Below are 18980 nucleotides of genomic sequence, written 5' to 3' on the forward strand. Positions count from 1 at the left end.
TATTCCTGTTACTGTCATTATAGCTCTGTATAGCAGAGTGTTTGTGGTGGCTGTGTCTCAGGCTCGAGCCATGAGGTCTCACATTACATCTGTCACCATCAAGTGTTCAACAAAAGGAACTGCTAAGAAATCAGAGCTGAAAGCAGCCATTACTCTTGGTGTTGTTGTAGTTGTGTTCCTGATATGTCTGTGCCCCTTTTATTGTATTATGCTGTCTGGTCAGAACTCCATGCTCGATGCTAAATTTTATGTCTTCTTCATAAATCTGTTCTATTTCAACTCTTGTCTAAGTCCTCTCATCTATGCCTTGTTTTACCCCTGGTTCAGAAAATCCTTCAAACTGATTCTGACATTGAAGATTCTGTGTGCTGATTCATGTGACACCAGGAAACTCTTAATGTGACACGTAAATAAATTCTCATCCTCAAGGTGTAATCTGCAGCAAATGCATTCCTGTTGAGAACTTTCACCTCTCATCCAAGAGGCTTGTTCAGTTGCGATTGGTGGAGGACAGATATCTCCACTCTCAGCCTTCAGAACATACGAATCAGATCAGCCCTACTGGGTCATCAATGTCTTTGTACCCAATTTAAAGTATAACGGAACACTTAACAATAAAAGTTGATCTATGCCTTGTTTTATCTGTGGTTCAGAAAATCCATCAAAATGATTGTTACACTTAAGATCCCATGATGACTCGTGACTCCAGCATACTGTAGTTTACAACATACAATATAGCATTGGTGTATAATTTAATCTAATATTTAGATTAGATTACAATACATGAGACTGGATTACATTAGAAGTCATTACTTCTATGACAGTCCCACATAAATGTTCTCCTATACTAAAGAGGGAACCATTGCTTTAGACAGTGTTAGACAGTGTGGAGAGTATAGATATCTCATCTGGATCAGGCCTCCTAGTTTTTAGTATTTGACCCTAATCCTAACCCTCCTCTGTGTTATAGTTATAGGAGACAACATTCATCAAATTGCAAATATCTTTACTGAAAAGGGGAATTATTTGCAGGACTACATTTTTACAAAACAGTGAGTCACAGTTACTGAAGCCTGTACCAACCCTTAACGTGTCATCCTGGTTTTAAGGATTAGAGCACTTGAGTATCATGGTTAAATATATCAGTTATGTCTCTTTCTAAGGCCATGCTGTGACAAATACATGAAAGCAACAGGACAGGTGGGATGGTTTGGAGACAAAGTCAGAGAGGTGACACTGTTGGTTTGGACATGTGACCAGGAGGATACACAGAGAGAAGGATGCTGAGGGTGGCAACAGGAGAAAAGCGGGGAGGCCAAACAGTTGGTACGATGAGGGGAAGATGCAGAGGACAGAATGATGGTGAGACGGGCTGTGACCTCTACCGGAAGGTCACAGCAGATCGAAAAAAGAAAAAACTTGTTATCCTGTCTGTGTCTCGTTCTCTTGCGCGTGCACACACACACACACACACACACACACATTTTCACCAATGAGAAGATTCACGTGTTTACGTCAGACGACTGCAGACTTGAACCTCAAAGGGATTCCTCCAATCAAAGGTGTTAAGAAAAACATCGACGCTCCAAGGTAAACACAATCCACTCAACAACACATGATGCAAACTCTGAGGAGAGACACTCAATGACCTTAATGTTGGATGAGCGAATGTTGAACAAAAGTAGTATTTTTATCACAACATATACAAATAATAATATAGAGAATATTTTAAAATGCGCATTCTCTGAAGCTGAACTGCACATAAAGTTATTTTTATAGCCTTAGGTCTCAGGTCTCAGAATCTATTCACATCTTCCCTTTTCCTAAGGTCACTCCACTCATTCTGAAAACAAAAAGACAAACATTAACAACAACAGCATACATTATGCATGTGTTCCCTCCCTGCTTACTGATATTTAAAATTGATTCATTTTTGCTTCATGTCATGTATGTTGTTGGGGCCTAAGATCATTGCTACTTGAAGTTTAATCACCACAAACTAGTGGTTGAAGTAAATTCTGTTTATTTTATCAATTTCTGAACAGGAAACACAGGGCGCTAGCACCAAGCTAAAAAAAAATGTTATTTTGTGGTTGTAATTACCTTTTACGTCATGAAAAACAATGTCAGACTAACCTTAAAACACTGACAGGATATAAAGATTGTTCAGATGAGAACACAGGTTACATGGGCAACATTGCTTAAAGATTATAATCGGTAGTGATGAATTGTACATATGCGTATTTACTGAACTCATAGGGGCTGCATATAACTGGTGCATAGGTGTGCATGCATGTTGCACAGTTAGAGCATGCTGTACAACATGATTCATCCACATGGTCTTTGTCTCCCCCTGCTGTTCATCATTAGTAATACAAAAGTTATAGGGGAAATGTGAAAGAGTGGTAACAGCTGCAGAAAAAAAAAGAAAGCAGTGTCTGAATTTCCTGCATCGATGTTCTATTTCATTTACGTTCAAAATGATTCAACTGGTGGAAAAGATTCCAGCTACCCACAGTAAATGTCAACAGATGAATTTCTTGACAAAGGAGCTTTTCTCATTACAACATAGGTGGAGTCCTCTGGAGTTCTGCTTCTCAGCTGAAACACAGAACACAAGAGAACATGTCTTTAGGTTTCCTTCCTTCATATGAAGCTGAGGGAGTGAAATCAATCCTCTGGCATTGCTGCAGAGTTCAAGCACCTCAGATTTTAAAGTGAGAATGAGTAGTTATTAAAACACACTGTTATTCACCTTTAGTGTGACGTAAAAGTAGGTGATTGCGCAGCAGTACAGAAACATCAGAGCCAGCAAACCAATCATAATCCATGTGATGTCAAGAGACTGAGGAGGAGGAGGAGGAGCAGGAGAATGTCCACAAACTGTGTCTGTTTGACCTAAGAAAACATTTGATCTAATTTTGTCACTTTAATAGTTGAGGTATTAATAGCATTTGTTACAAAATATGAAAATATCAACAATGGAGCATGAAAACATAAAATAAGTCAATCATTTAACCCTATCTCTCCCTTGTGTTGCCTCCGTTTGGTGCATTTATTCTTGAACCAAACACATTATTATTCGTATTATTTGTTTTGTTTTATATACTGTTATAATCCCCGAAGGGGAATTCAGAATGCACACTCTACTCTACTAGTCAATCACACGCATGCATACTATATGTACAGGCCCCTGTAATACACGCAACCACACACAGGGGGGTCTGTAGGCATGCAATGGGAGGTAGAGTGGCGGGCAGCCCCTTTTTTTAAAAAAAAGCAGAGAGAAAGTTTAATAATTTGATCAGTTTTAACCACCAGGAGGATCTGAAAGTAGTTTCTATCAGGTTTATTTACTCCACTGATTCGTACTCATTTAAACACGTTAGATCTGAACTTACCCAGAAGCAGCAGGGTGGGGGTTCCCGTCTCGGTGTAATCTAGATCATTTATTTGCACCGTGAACTCACACTCGTATTTCATGTTCTTGGCCTCCAGATCAACGTTGAGTATAATGAACAGGAACTTCTTGGGGTTCTCTTGGTGCATGATAATGTTCTCACAGCGGTTCATTCCCTTCTGGCAGAGCAATGTCCGTCCACTATTTCCTGTCCTGATGGTGAACAATGACACAGAGATCTCCTACCAAGAAGTTGACTTTACTTCGTTTTAATTTATATATTGATAAAGTGAAGGAATAACTGTATTCTTAGACGCACAATGGCATGCCGATGAGTTGGACGTCTTTAACAGAGGCGCCGTTTGCCGTGTGTTCACAGCTGATGGAGGCCGACCTATCCGAGTTGACCATCCGATTACGTGGCTGAATCACTTCAAAGCCTCGCAAACGAAAAGCAAACTTTACATATTAAGCACATGCATCATTAATTCATAATTAGTAATTCATGTGTTGTTTTTCATTGTTGTTGTTGTTGTTGTTGTTTTCATTTTTTGCAAGCAGTCAAATCAAAAGGGAGTTCAACTTTTTAAACGTTCATTTTCTTAAACAATGTGAAAAGGTTAGTAGACTGACTTTGTCCCATAAATACATCTGTGAATGTATTTGTAACATGAAATTTGGGCAGAATGTAGACTGGAAACAGAACAAGCATAAGCAAAGAGCATATAGAGCAATATACAGTACTTGTGGATTATATTGGTTCTACTGGGGTTTTTTTAATAACACATATATAATAATAAATTCTTAGTAATGAATAGCAAACTATTCCTACCATATGCTGGCCGAAAGATGAAGCTCAGATAGTTTAAGATGAAGACACAGACGAAAGAAGCAGTCATCTCGGTTCTGTTATTTCTCATGCTCTGTGTTAAAGTGAACCACAGACAGCGACAACCAGCATGACGGCTCAATCTGATCGTAGAGTGTGTGTCAAACAGGAAGAAAGGTCTGACTTGATACTGATCGAATCAAAATCTTTGCGTCTATGGTGCCTCTATCTTTGAAAAACCTGCAGTTTGTGTCACTGTTTCATTTTGCTGTTTAGATTTGATATTCAACCATTTCTTGTTTTTTTTTAATGGTTTTGGGTCAGCTTGTTTTTGAACAGACAGAACAGATAAGTAAATCACACCATTTCCTGTCGAGCTCAATTCAGTGCTTTGATTCAGTCTGTGAAAACCTTCAGAATTTACATTAAGGGAACAAATTCTTTTAGAAATATATGGATAATGGGATTTTATTATGAATAAATATCAAGTGTACAACATAACATGCAGTATGAAGGAACCTGGTGTAAACACTTCTGCTGTTAGAGTGAATAATTGATATTTTACATTCTGGGTTAACCGTTCCGTTCATCTGTGTGGGAACAGCAGGTATTATTGATGCTGTTGAAGTAATTATCATATTCCACTTCAGTGTATTGAAATGTTTTCCACTCCAGGCTCTCACACTCTGCAGTTCAAAAAAATTGTATTTTCCTCTGCTTCTTCAGAAGTCTTCCCTTTTTGTCGGGTGATTCAGTTCTTCCCTTGTGGGAGCAGCTTTTTCCACTTGATAAGATAATAATAATAATCCTTTATTGTCCCACAGTGGGGAAATTTGTGCAATCGTGGCAGCGGGGGGGGGGGGCACACCCTCTGCAGTGTGCCCTGCAGAGGGTGTGAGTTGTTCTTCATCATCATCTCCACCACCACCTCCACAGAGTCCAGGGAGCATCCTAGGACAGAACCCGCCCTCCTAATCAGCCTGTCCAGTCTCTTCCTGTCAGCCGCAGTGATGCTGCTGCCCCAGCAGACCACCCCATGACAAATAGCTGAGGCTATAAAAAGTCCTTAGGAGTGGCCCCCGCACTCGTAAAGACTTATTACTATGACTCATAATAACAAGTGGTGTGTCGCTTTTATTAATCCAAGGCAGAGGATGACATACCTCAAAGCTATTTCTGACCATTCACAGAGTTTATGTCCAGTCAGGTGATATCTGTTCGGGGATTTGGAGATCACTTTCAGTTGTCCAATTCCAATGCTTTTAACAGGAGTGCAATAATAGAAATAGAGCAAACGCAATGGCGGTTGCATAGAACTATGTGTCAGGGAAACCAGGCAACCGCTCCACAATTCCATGGCGCGTCAGCTCCTGAGGCCAGGACTCCGTTCTCCTGCAGAGGAGTTGGAGGCCCTGTTATCACTGGGGGGTTCTGTGTCAGGACTTTGTGCATTTAGCTCTTTTTTCATGATCATCTCTTTGGTTTATTTTGTGCTGAGAATAAACTTTTGTGTTTTGCACCAAGCTGTCACCTACTCCACCTCATTGCCGATGCGGCTGTTGTTAATGATGTTGTAGGTGTTTAAAACTTTCAGAACAGTGACGCATCAGAAGCGTGAACAACACTGGGCTCTGACTGGTGCTTACTGTCTGCTGTCTCTGTGTCAGTCATGTCTCCTGGATTTTAATAACAGTCAACTACATACCCTCCATTTGTGGTGAAGAAGGTGTCGAGTCTGTCATCAACACATTCAAGGAAGTGGTTGGTAAATGCACCGCTGACAAGACAGACATTTGAATTATAACAACAGCTTCAGTTAAGATGGAAATGAAATAGTGGTACCCCAAACATTCACCACTTCCACCAATCCTATAGCAGAGGTGAAGAGCTGCCTGCAACAACCAGGATACATTTGCTTGAACCCACCATCTTTGTTCTATATTCTGTTTCTCCATTATTATTCTTTTTTCTCTATTGCAAACTGAAGAATGTTATTCTTTGTCTGTTAAAAACTGACCTTTGATAATTTTACCACCTTGTTGAACTTTGACGATATCCTCCCCTCACCTATGAGTCATCTTAAATATGAAAATCATTTCCAGGGTTGAATCACCTACATTTTTGAGCGCGGCCTTAAAGAGTGTGCTAGCACATCATGGTTTTGATGGCAGAACCAGACAATGAGGTACTTAGTCCTGACTAGGGTCCCAGATAGAATTTGTCCTCCATATATAAACCGAAGCTCCTGTAGTCCTGAACCTGGTTTGATTTAGACCTATAACAAAGGTTTTACTATGAAAGGGTGATCTTTTGTTGCACTTTGGCCATTTATTGACAGAACAATAGAGTTTGGAGTGTGTGATCAGCTCAACCAACTCATCTGAATGTAATTACGACATGCCAAACATGTCTAATGGCTCCTGTGTGATATACAGTATGTACACAGACAGTCTGAAGGCAAAGGAACATTTTCAGCTTTTATGAAAGCTGCTGTCACCTGGTGCCTCAAAGGGAAACCATCTTGTTTTCCTTTGAATTCTGATTTTTTTTTTCTTGTAAATTCTTCTGAGTGTGAGTGTGGTTTGTGTTTCTGGGTACGTGTGGTGTTGGGGAGTGGTTAGTATTCTGTGTGTGTGTGTGTGTGTGTGTGTGTGTGTGTGTGTGTGTGTGTGTGTGTGTGTGTGTGTGTGTGTGTGTGTGTGTGTGTGTGTGTGTGTGTGTGTGTGTGTGTGTTTGACTACTTGCTGTCTGTCTTAGAGCAGAGGGGGGAAACAACTGGACCAATGAAGCTAAAAAGATTCTATTTTACATTGAACACAGGAAATATATGAAACATGAGTAATAAGTTGAAATTGCAATACCAATAATATATAAAAGTAGTGGCTGTCAGTACTTTTATTAACATTTTATTTATCTGGCTAAAGCATTGCATTAGATGGATTATTTAGTCAAGTCAAAGCTGCCGGTTGCAATATAAAGATCCAGAAGTGAGACCACCTCAAAAGTTTTAGCTTTTTATACACCTTTTTTCACAACAATGTAAACATTATTTTATACTTAATAAGTATAAAGTACACAGACACTAAAATGACAATTATGTTCTTTTCTGTAGCAAAAAAAACCAAAAGTATTCCTCTAATCCTCCAATCGAACCAACCAAGAAGACGCCTGATGTGCGTGAGATGGACGCACACTGATCATTTTGGCTTTTTTAAGCTACCTTTTCCCATGAAAACGGAACAGCATCCACTTTGTGGGGCGCGCCAGGCACAGGTCTGATGATATCCACTCTCCTATTATTATGCTGGGCAACCTGTATAAAGGGAGAGACATTTTTTAATGCAAAAAAACAGATCATAACAGCCTTCTATTTGGTTCTCAGGCAAAGAAAAAAGACACTTTCAATAATCCTGAAATATAAGAGAGAATTATCTAGTACAAAGCAGGACTCCTCTAAAGGTGGGAGTGAATTTTTAATGTTACGGAAGTGGCCTCCTTCAAGCTAGTCTAGATAAGAAGTTAATTTATGCTGCATGGCTTAACCTTTAATATCTTTAGCCAATTACTGAATAGGAAATGCAGAAATTATTTTTACTTTTGCTTTAGATAGTGTCAACACTAACGCTTTGCATTTTATAAAAAAAGAAGATTGGAACCAAGTAGATGGAATATATAACCAAAGTGGAACTAGAACCAAGGCAGTCAAAGACTGCAACATCCCATATATCTCTTTAGCATCTCTGATTTATACCCCATCATTCCACTAGGATTCAGAGAAACATAATTAATCATGAATAAAAAAATTAAATAAAATCCACTAACCTGGAAGCACATAATGAAGATGAGGACAATCATGTTCAAGATCGCTAGTACAATCACAGGAATGTTGACTTGTTCCACCTTTTCATTGGTCTCATCATACTGTTCTTCATTGCTGGGGTGTCTAGCCTCCTGTGTGGGACAGTCAGAGTTGTCTGTGGACAAATCAAATGGATGAAGAAAGACGATCATGTAGGACGGACATGTTTGGGATTTGAAGTTTGTCTTCAGGGGGATGATGATGGTGTCAACAAGTGAGCATCTCACCTAAGACATGAATGAGTGTGCCATTTCCAGTTAGTTGGAGGTATGGTGGTGGGCACAAGACTTCTACCTCACAGATGTAGATGTCTGTGTCAGTAGCTTTCAGGCCCAACACTGTCAACTCTACAGCGCCCCCTCTCATCTGACCAGAGCACTGCACCTAAAACACAGAAAAGAAGCTGTTTGAAACAGGTTTTGTTGCGTCATGACATTTAATTCCATATTTATGTTCTGGATCACTATTTCAAGTTCAACCAAATTCTCAATTTGGGCCTTTTTTTAATGTTTTGCCAATATGATGAAAAATAATTAATTGGATGATCAAACTTTTATGAATATATTGCAGATTCATTCAATGTCTGTCCATCCATCCATCCATCCATCCACTTACCTTCCCCTCTTTCGCCCCACCCATCTCTCTCTGCTCTGTGGAGGTGAGGGTGGATGAGCAGACTCTGTGGGTGCCATGGATGCCTTTGAGCAAAGACACACGCACCTTCGCAGAGCTGGTGTAGGAGAGTGGGGGTTGGATGAAGCACTGGACTTGTACTGCGCCACCGCTGCTCACTGCTTTATAAGGCTGGATCACGTTCATTTCTGGTAGAAAAAGTGGAAGGTTGGGGGTGAAAGGTTTCAAAATGGAAAATTTTGTGTTACATTTTTGTGTCCTGCCTTATATGTATATATATGGCTGTGTACTGACTCCAAAGGACGAGGTCAATGCAGGCAAGACTATAGAACAGCATCTAGACTTGAACTCAGCTCCCAGTGGTAAAGACACTGATGGATGGAAAATGAAAATGAAATCTAAAATTTGAATTATGTGAAATGTGATCCAATTCATTGTTAACCAGGTTCTGCTGTTGACACTTCATCTTATATTTATTGTTTAAGAAGTACGACAATTTCTCCCTGAGCAAAGTTCAGGTCATTACAAAAAAATGCTAAAAACTTAAAAGTCTGCATTTTTAAATTATTAAAAATCACATTCAGACACGTGAATTTCACATTAATGGTAACTGACCACTAAAATTACTAAAAATTAAAATTTGAATTGCTAAAATAAGCTACAAATACAGTCTGATATCAGAGTGAATGAGTTAGACTATTTGATAAACAAACCTGAATAAAAGGTGTTATCAGTATCTGACCTGGACATTATAACCATCCCATCAGCATCACTATAAACTCACCGCTCCACACAGGCAGGCCAAAGCTGAGGAACGCCAGGACAATCCATCCCATCATGCAATGAGCCAGCAGCGTCCTACAATGTCTTTGACAGTCTGAGTCCACACCCTCTCAACGAGCAGATTTGACCAAAATACAGAAAAAACTATGAACCTCTACTTTATAGTCCTTTGTTTCCCTTCACTGTCATGGAAACTGTGCAGCAGCACAGGAAATGATGATTGAGTTTTGCCGGTAAAGATGGCAAGATTTCTGCTGTAGGAAACCCAACAAGAACCAAATTCGACAATTTTAAGAAAACAGTTAAGAGTCAGCACTTTCTGCTGTGTGTTTTTGTTGATTTTCATACATTTTCATACATGATATAGTCTTGTTATGTATAAAAGAGTCAGAATAAAGGAGAAGTTATTAATTGAAAAACTTGAGCTTAATAAAATTGACCATTTGCTCAAATTAGATGTTTAAATAATTTTGACAGGAATCATTTGCTCCACAATATCCACAGATAAGTTGATTTAGTCGACATGTGTAGAAATATACTGATGCTCAAAAGACTAATTTGTGTTTTTTTAAAAATTTACATTTAGATTCCTTTTCATTAATTATAAAAGTTTTGAACACACAGCACAACTTCATCAGTTTATTTTCCTGATTATGTGACTTACCGTTCCTCCTGAAATATCCTGTGAATTCAGGAAAACTATGTTGTCATTCATAGTGTAAAGCTGACATTTTGGGAGTGACAGGGAAACAGCTCATGTCAAACTGAAAGTACAACACGTTTTGTTGAATTTTGAACTTAGAACTTTAGTCATTTTTTTGGTTCATCATTCTCTCATGCTTGATATATCAAGATATTTTTGCAAACAGTGGAAACGGTTAATTCTAGCACCTCCATGTTCAGACCCTGACAGATATTACACATGTTGATACAACATTACATTCTGACGTCACGTCTGTTTTGCTTGGAAACTCTGTGAGGTGCAGTCTTTCTCTCAGAGCTGACTGTCAGCACTGAGTCTTACGTCGTCTGGGAAACAGATTTTTTGTTCTGATGTGATTGTTTCAGTTATGGTTTAGAATGACGTGCAAAGATGTGAACAAAAGCAGTCAGGAAACCTGCATGGCTGGAAAATTCATTTCATGAAGCAAAGCTTGGTGTAGACTCTGTAGTTTCTAATTTAAAAAAAATAAAAATGTAGTTACGAAGTATGAAGAGATGACGACATTATAATAACTAAGACTGGACAGTGGGTTATGCTGTAACCTTTGTTCTCTGAGTGAGCAAACCAACACTTTAAGGCCTTTTATAGATACACACAGGGACATCAGATAGAAATAACTGAGTTTATTAAGTTTTATTTTCATCATGTCAGTTGTCATAGCAACATAAGCCTTTGCCTATAAGCCTATCATGTCTATGCAGACATCAACAAGCTAAAGCATTTGTGGGCATGAGATAAAATATTTGTTGTCCGTTTTAAGTGATAATAACCATTATGAATGGGGAAATAATTCAGAATACACTCTAATCTAATCTAGCATGCCACATTAAAAAGCCACATTATTGCATGTTTTTTTATCATTCTGCCATTTAAAAAGTATATTGAAGAAAAAGTTCTGCACATTCTCCAGACAGTTGTACTACATGCACTGGACATTGCTGACTTGTTCCTGTTGCTTTTCTTCTGCTTTCGTCAGGCTTTGTGGTGCCTTATGTGCTCTCTAAGTTTGGTGTTGACGTACACGATTGTGTCTTCCTCATACTTCTTCATCTTCCTCTGATGACCACAACACAAAGACGAGGAGAAAATACTTTACTTATAGCACCAACAGTTGTCATCTCATGTGCGGGACAGAATGAAGTCAATCACTGTATTCATTCTTACCCAAACAGCGATGGTAAAACACGTGATTGACAGGCTGTAGACCAATAAAATTGCAGATCCCACCCACATCACCTCTTCTGGAATGAGCACAGACGTGTCTGGGCAGCTCTGACTGGATGCTAGATTAGTTCCATTGGTTGTTGGTAAAGACTCTGAATCTACCAGAACAATTTATAGATTATATTTTACTGTATTTATCATTTAAATATGAAATTATATAATTGAGGGTTTTAACTGGCATCTTACCTCCCACTATGACTTCAGTGGCGTGACACTGGACTGACTTTGGATCTGGAGGATAATACGCAAGATTCTTGCAGATGTACTTTCCACTATCATGAACCGTGACTTCAAACTGACCAGAAAACAGTTCCTTTGCAGAATTCAAATTCTGTGTGATGAGAGACACAGAGGGACACGGCCATCGTATTCTCACCATGATGTCAGGAACACCCGAGGACATCTCTGAAAAAGCTCTTAGTCACTAGTTACTGCTTTGTGTAAAATATGTTCCGTAACAAAAATTGCTTGCAGTTTTTATATGAAATAAGATTTTTTTTAAATATTCACTTTACGTAACAGCAGTTAAAAGCTGTAATGTCAGTGGCCAACATGTTACTGAATATGTCATATATACATGTCATATATATGAAGACGATCAAAACAAATAAGCACACACACACACACACACACACACACACACACACACACAATATCTGACCTGACTAAGGTTTATTTTGGTGATGCTGCGGTCGTTGAAGAAGAGTTCGTAATGGAAGTCTGAGTAGTTCGACATCAAATGTGGACAGGAAATGTACGTCTTGCTGAGTTTGGCCACTGTTATATTCGTCGTCACTGTCAAACACAAAAGAAACATGCATATGGGATCAAAATGCTTAAAACAATACGAAAAAAGGAACATTTGAAGTTAAGTAGATCCGAAACCAAGTGTGAAACTTTCTTCACAAAATTTTCCATTGAGTATTTCTACATTCTGAAGTGTCTAGGAGGTGGTGAGGTGTGTGTAGGTGTGACAGAGGAGTTAAAGGTGGAGGTGGGACTGCATCAGGGATCAGCTCTGAGCCCCTTCTTGTTGCCATGGTGATGGACAGGCTGACAGACGGGGCTAGACAGGAATCTCCATGGACTATGATGTTTGCAGATGACATTGTGATCTGTAGTGAGAGCAGGGAACAGGTGGAGGAGAAGCTAGAGAGGTGGAGGTTTGTCCAGGAAAGCAGAGGAATGAAGGTTAGCCGCAGTAAGACAGAGTACATGTGTGTGAATGAGAGGGACCCAAGTGGAAGAGTGAGGTTACAGGGAGAGGAGATCAAGAAGGTGGAGGATTTGAAGTACTTAGGGTCAACAGTCCAGAGCAATGGAGAGAGTGGAAAAGAGGTGAAGAAGCGTGTCCAGGCAGGATGGAACGGGTGGAGGAAAGTGTCAGGTGTGATGTGTGATAGAAGAGTTTCAGCTAAAATGAAAGGAAAGGTGTACAAAACTGTGGTGAGACCAGCGATGTTGTTTGGTCTAGAGACAGTGTCACTGAGGAAAAGACAGGAGACAGAGCTGGAGGTAGCCCTAACCCTGTCTTCTCATCCTCTTCTCTCACACCAACTACCTTCATGTCCTCTTTCACTACGTCCATAAACCTCCTCTTTGGTCTTCCTCTAGGCCTCCTGCCTGGCAGTTCAAAACTCAGCATCCTTCTACCAATATATTCACTATCTCTTCTCACTATCTAAGATCCTGTTGAATAACCCAGTCAGAAACTACTGCCACCTCTCCTAGACACTTAGACACTTAGTTAGATGGCATTAACTCTTAATGTCAAAAAATTTAAAAATAAAATAAAATAAAAAATTATTTAAAAAATAAAATACTCCATATCAAAAGCTTCCTTTTAAAGACTTTTAATTCTAGTAACTTCACCAACTTACCAGAGCATCTAGGGATCTCAGCATTTGTCAGACACACCATCAGCATCACCAGGACTCGCGCTCTCATCTTCCTCCTGGTCCGTTGCTATTGATTATGACGCCTGGCAGTTTCTGTGTGTGCAAAGTGCAACGGGACACTTCCTTCTGTCTGTGAGAACTGTACAACAAGAATACCCAGATATGTAAAAAAAAAAGTGTACATGCATGCACAATACACACACACCCACACACACACAGAGAGAAGTGGCAGAAGTGGTGGTATAACAACCCACAAGACCACCAACATTTGAAAGTGACAACACTTTTCTTCTCAAGTGAAGCATTCCCGTGAAGAAATTTTAGTTGTTTTGTGTTCAGCTGTTTAGTTCTTCTTTGTATTTAGGCATAATCTGGATTTAAGAGTTGTAATCCTCTGATGTTTTTAATCAGTAACATTACCTGTTATTCCACTATTATTTCTGTATGTATTACCATTATCATTCTCTATATAGGGGTGGTGATACAACGGCAAAAAACAACAACAACCGCAAACTAAAATAAAAAAATGAGTCATGAGGTGTGGATGAAAAGCCGTGCTCATTTTTAGCTCCTTCAGCTAAGAAAACCAAAGGTGGATGTTATTTCTAGTAAAATCATTTTAATAAAGGTTGTAGAAATGTGTTTCAAATGTTGCTGAAGTGTAGGCTCTACTTTTCTGAGACTTTTTCACTGTCAAATTTTTCTGAGATAAAAAAATATATATTTTGATAAAATGATCAAATATTTGATTGGAGGAGAACTGATTTAATGCTGAATTTTATTTACACACATTCCATGCACCACATAACGCAGGGAACTCCTCGACTGTACCGCTTGAGTTTCAAAATAATAGCCGGAACCAAGATTGTATTAACAACTAACAAGTACAAATTACACAGTAAAACAAACAAAGTCATTCCGACAGCAATATAAACATAAAAATAAGTGACTTTAATTAATTTGGATTATAAGAAGAAGGTTATTTGTTTGGCTGTTGAGTTCAAAGGGTATATCTGCTTACCTGTTGCAACATAAACCACCTGACACTGGACTACAGGTTTTCAGAGGACCTACACACAGAGCAACCGACAGAATATACAAATAAATAAGTGATGTAGTGATGGAGGAGACCACCATTGTGGGTTAGGTGGTACTTTCTGGTTCGTGACTAGTTTGTACCACCTCCTCTTCCTTCCTCTCAGTCTGTCACCCATGCTGCTGTACCAGACCCAGCACACATCCACTTCAGCCCCATGATGCAACCACAGATGTTGAGTTTGACCGATGCTGCGTGAGAATGTGACTGAAAGCTTTACGCTGCAGGAAGATGTCTGCTTAGATATTATCCCTAGTTTCTTGTTCATCTGATGAAGGGGTGGGGGGTTCTTTGTGTACACCTTGTATGTGAGTTGAAAATGTGTATATGTGCCAGTTGGGCACAGACAGTGGCTTGTAAATGAACACTGCTTGCTGTTTCACTGCTCTGTGCACAGGCAGCTGTAGTCCACTAGAGGGCAGACGAAGCTTAGAAAGAGGATGGACGGATGGAAGGAGAGGGTGAAAGACAGAATTAGAGAGTGATGTGTTTTTTGTAAGTTAGAATAGAATAGTCGCCAACAGCATGTAAATAAAATATAATAAATAAAACGGTGTCAACTATAATAAATTTAAAAAATTATCACGTTCATAATATATGAAGACAGAATAATAAAATTATTTAGAATACAGTAACGTTTTCACAAACATATATATATGCAATTAGAGGTAAATTATTTTAAAAATTTCAATAACATTATAGAATAACATTATGACCTTGTCAGTTAATTGGGTAAGACACAATCGTGCTTTCTGAAAAAGCAGTAGCAGTTCACTAGAGGTCAGCCATTGGTATAAGAAAATACGGTTGAGAGAGAGAGTACTGTATAAGTATAAAATTCTAGAGGGAATACAATAAAAGAAATTACGATAAACTTAGAATAGAATAGAATAGAATAGAATAAGGGTCTGATTGGTTGACATTTTTTTTATTTATGGGCTGGGTTGGGCAGGACAGGAACAAGGCACTGGGAACGCGCAGGACGTCAATCCGCGCTCCCGCTGAGTTTTTGGGATTCTGTGTGGAGCTGCGCGTGCATCAAGTCAAACTCTGTAAAACAGGAAGTAAAATCACTTCACCTTCACAATAAACGTAACAACAATTTGAAATCGGTGGCCTGCGCTTTGTAAAATGTTCCTGGCTTTTAATAAGGAATTATACGATAATTGGTAGGATGAGGAAGAAGAGAAAGTATGTAATTTCACAAGAAAAATATGTTTACATTTAATGTTAATGCTACATATGTATGTTAGTGTAGTGTATGTCTTGTTCTGTTTGTTTGTTTTCCTGGTGTTTGGCTGAGCAGTGGATATGTGCAATTTACTCCGGGATTATTAAAGTATCTATCTATCTATCTATCTATCTATCTATCTATCTATCTATCTATCTATCTATCTATCTATCTATCTATCTATCTATCTATCTACATATGAGAACGAACACATGTAAGATTTTGCAGACTTGTTTACAGCCCACAAACTACTGTACGCCATTCTGTTTGATGGCATAATAATTCAAAAATGTCAAAACCAAACTTTAAAAAAAAACTGTGACTCTCTTGTTATTACACTTCAATTAAACTCTGATCATCTGGAAATGAAATGACATGGTGTTCAGATTATTAAAAATTACAATGACAAAGGGATCGCACGGTGTTAATGTTAAAACGAGTTGTTTTATTTCCCTCTGGTTTAGTCTAAAACGTAGGCACTGGACACTTACTTTGAAAATCCTACCCGGAAGCTGTTCCTTTTCTTCCTGCCGCTAGCTTAATGCTAGTGTTTAGCGGTGCTGGGATTCGGTGGCAGCAGGGGAAACCAGGGATATCTGGGAACGGGGAGTCGGTGAAAACGGGGTCTAAACCGGCAGATACCCCAACGAATCCCCGCCGTTACACCAAGGGGGGGTCCCGGTGGATACGTCTCCGTCTTCCCGGTGGTCGCTGCGGGTTTTTCTCCCAGAAAGCTCCCTGGATCCGCACAGTAAGTAGCCTAATTCTCCGTCCCCCGTAACGCATCTCTGTCCCACCACGGTCCCCCGGCTCCCCCTCTCCTCCTCTGCGGGAATGACGCTCCGGCTGCTTGGTTGTCCCTGAATATTTAAAGATCATTTAGATAAATTAACATTGGTTGGAAAAAAAAAAAACTACAACAAGAAAAGCTAATTAAGGCTGTCTGCGTGTGCGGAGAACGGAGACGGGGGGGTTGGTGGTGGTGGGGGGGTGACAGAGAATTGAGCAGAGAAAAGGGCTGCGATCCGTTCCTGCTGCTTAATGTCTGCGTTCGCTCTCGTCGGCTCGGTTTCTGCCCCCCGGCGCTGTTTATCCTTCATTCTTCATTCATGTGGTTTGGGGGGTTATTTTTTTTCGGTACCGTTTAACATCACCGCGGGGCCTGCGGGACGCAGAACCGGGGGGTGGGGGGGGGGGGGGTGGACCGGCCTGGATGCGCAGGATGGCCGGTGGGCAGCAGCCGGCTGACAGCGCCTCTCCAGCCGGACTATTTGCGCTCCGCGCAGCAGCTCGGAGGCCGGCTGACAACCAGCAAGGCGTGGCAAGAGGATAACATTACGCGGGTCGAGGCGTGTTTCACCGCAGCTGCTCCACGGCCGACCTCCGGACCGTGGGCAGGATCCGTGGGCAGGATCCGGATCCGGCGTTACATCGGCCTGACTCGGTGTCAGTATTCTATGATTGGTTTTTATTTACTACACATCCAGGTTAACCCCCCCCCCCCCCACACACACACACACACACAAAGATTGATTTAAAAGCAATAAAATTCAGCATCATCACACATGCAGGCCTGCGCCTGTCTGTCTGCATGTCTGTCTGCATGTCCGTCTGCGTGTCTGTCTGCGTGTCTGTCTGCATGTCTGTCTGCATGTCTGTCTGCATGTCTGTCTGCATGTCTGTCTGCGTGTCTGTCTGCATGTCTGTCTGCGTGTCTGTCTGCGTGTCTGTCTGCATGTCTGTCTACAATATTAAACCATCCGTAGATGAATTACAAATATTTAAGGGGAACTATTACATAATTAATATTTACCCATGTTCCTTCTTTGGTTAAATCGGATTGGTTTATTGTGTGTTTAGTGTGATACTGAACTGATTCTGTGAGTTCCTAAAGTGTGCAGAGTAAAACCATTTTAACCCTTAACGGGGCTGGTGTGGTTAGAGTGGTTTACATTACACCATTTGCATTATCATAACACAGTGTCAAGGTTTTTTTTTTTTTTATTGCTTACACCCCATTTGCATTATCGTGTGAATACAAGATGATAATGATGTTAGTAAAGTGTCTGGTGACTTTTTCTTAAACGAAGCTGAATCCTTCAGAGGTTTTTTTTTTTCTCCTTTGAACCAAATCTTCTTAGAATCACCAGCGATGTGTCTCGACCCAGTAATCTGTAATCAGGCCCGTTAGACTGGAAGTTAATCATTCAGACCTACTTCAAATGTCCCACATCTACAACACACTTCACAGTGCAAAAAAAAAAAAAAGTGGAGCAAGCTTCCACGTCTCCTGAAGTGTTTTGAGGGTTAACTGGAGTATGAAAATCCCCGCTGCCCTACTTCAACCAACCAGCCCGAGCTCCAGGCCCTGGTTTCCTAGTTACTCCTCATCCTCCTGCTCCCATCCTTCTCTCCAGTGTCATGATATCTGAAATAAACAGTCACACCTCACTTCTAAATTCATGACTGCTGTGGGAATTCATCTGCACCTCCAGGACCTTCATGGGTGTCTCCATCTTTTGCAGCCCTGCGACCCCGGTCACCATTCCATGTTGTTTTCTCCTTCCCGTCTTCCTGCCTCTCTCTCTCTTTTGCTCCCTCTTATTGGAGTGGATGGAAAAGTCATCTTCCTTTTTCTCAGGAAATTCCTCCTTGTCCCAGGAGCGTGTCAGATAGATAGACAGACAGGTTGTGCAGAGCAACGGAGGCGATCTTCTCTCAGGGACGCTCCAGATCCTGCTTTCATGAACCCATCGGTGAGGTAGAGCTAACACAATCACGATCACACAGTCCTCATTTCCATTACCTGAACCTCTACTGAACAGGTGAAATTCCTATATTTGGGCAGAATTTAAACAGAGCAGACCCGTCAAGCGTCTTTTAAACTGTACTATAGTTTGTCGTGCGAAGCAGCGCTGCTGTGTGATCCTTAATGATTCTGCTTTTTGCTGTGTCAGTGCTGAACCTGCTGACTCGTACAACAGCTGACCAGGTGGAGCGGGGATGGAGCCGTGAGTGGGGCTGGTCCTGGTGCGAGGATTCAAAACATAAACCGCCTCTACTTATTAGGAAAAAATATTTTCTACTTATCCCAATCTTTTTAATATCTGTCGCAACAAATGTGTGCAGCTAAGAACGAGGGACTTCTGCGGTTCTTTTACATGAAGAAAAATTCATTTTAAGCCTTTTTATTTAAAATCAGTACAGCTTTGTTCAGAATTTGCGCTGCGTCCAATTGGTTTTCTTACACCCAGACCGGCCAAATTCTAGGGGTGAGTATCGTGGCTCTTGTCATTATGGAAC

The 18980-nt window shown here is 40.4% G+C and overlaps 3 protein-coding genes across 9 annotated transcripts in view; 1 reads left to right on the plus strand and 2 right to left on the minus strand.

Annotated features, from left to right (window-relative positions):
* Nucleotides 1-1027: 1027 nt before the first annotated feature.
* LOC137605294 (uncharacterized) lies at nucleotides 1028-4366 on the minus strand. Of its 3 annotated transcripts, XM_068329855.1 has the most exons (6): nucleotides 4233-4366; nucleotides 3720-3840; nucleotides 3402-3613; nucleotides 2756-2898; nucleotides 2517-2601; nucleotides 1028-2412 (listed from the first exon to the last, which is right to left on the minus strand). In XM_068329855.1, exons 1-6 carry the CDS (start codon nucleotides 4318-4320, stop codon nucleotides 2138-2140), a joined length of 924 nt encoding a protein of 307 aa, XP_068185956.1. In that variant the 5' UTR covers nucleotides 4321-4366; the 3' UTR covers nucleotides 1028-2137. The 3 variants fall into 3 exon arrangements, 2 of the variants coding, with proteins under 2 accessions (XP_068185956.1, XP_068185957.1); XR_011037724.1 differs by having other exon boundaries at nucleotides 1028-2601; nucleotides 2756-2845; XM_068329856.1 differs by having other exon boundaries at nucleotides 1028-2601.
* A 2740-nt stretch (nucleotides 4367-7106) lies between these two features.
* Nucleotides 7107-9625, minus strand: cd28 (CD28 molecule). 2 transcript variants are annotated; one of them, XM_068330060.1, is made up of 5 exons: nucleotides 9506-9625; nucleotides 8704-8909; nucleotides 8316-8472; nucleotides 8052-8203; nucleotides 7107-7542 (listed from the first exon to the last, which is right to left on the minus strand). In XM_068330060.1, the coding sequence occupies exons 1-5, from the start codon at nucleotides 9558-9560 to the stop codon at nucleotides 7441-7443; spliced, it is 672 nt and encodes a 223-aa protein (XP_068186161.1). In that variant the 5' UTR covers nucleotides 9561-9625; the 3' UTR covers nucleotides 7107-7440. The 2 variants fall into 2 exon arrangements, with proteins under 2 accessions (XP_068186161.1, XP_068186162.1); XM_068330061.1 differs by lacking the exon at nucleotides 7107-7542 and having other exon boundaries at nucleotides 8095-8180.
* Nucleotides 9626-16290: 6665 nt separating this feature from the next.
* Nucleotides 16291-18980, plus strand: part of raph1a (Ras association (RalGDS/AF-6) and pleckstrin homology domains 1a) — a 36533-nt gene continuing 33843 nt past the window's right edge. For all 4 annotated transcript variants that reach the window (XM_068328586.1, XM_068328588.1, XM_068328587.1 and 1 more), the window contains exon 1: nucleotides 16291-16428. The gene's annotated coding sequence lies outside the window, so the exon portion shown is untranslated. The remainder of the gene's footprint in view (nucleotides 16429-18980) is intronic.

Source organism: Antennarius striatus, chromosome 12, assembly GCF_040054535.1.
Source record: "Antennarius striatus isolate MH-2024 chromosome 12, ASM4005453v1, whole genome shotgun sequence".
Lineage (NCBI taxonomy): Eukaryota > Metazoa > Chordata > Actinopteri > Lophiiformes > Antennariidae > Antennarius > Antennarius striatus.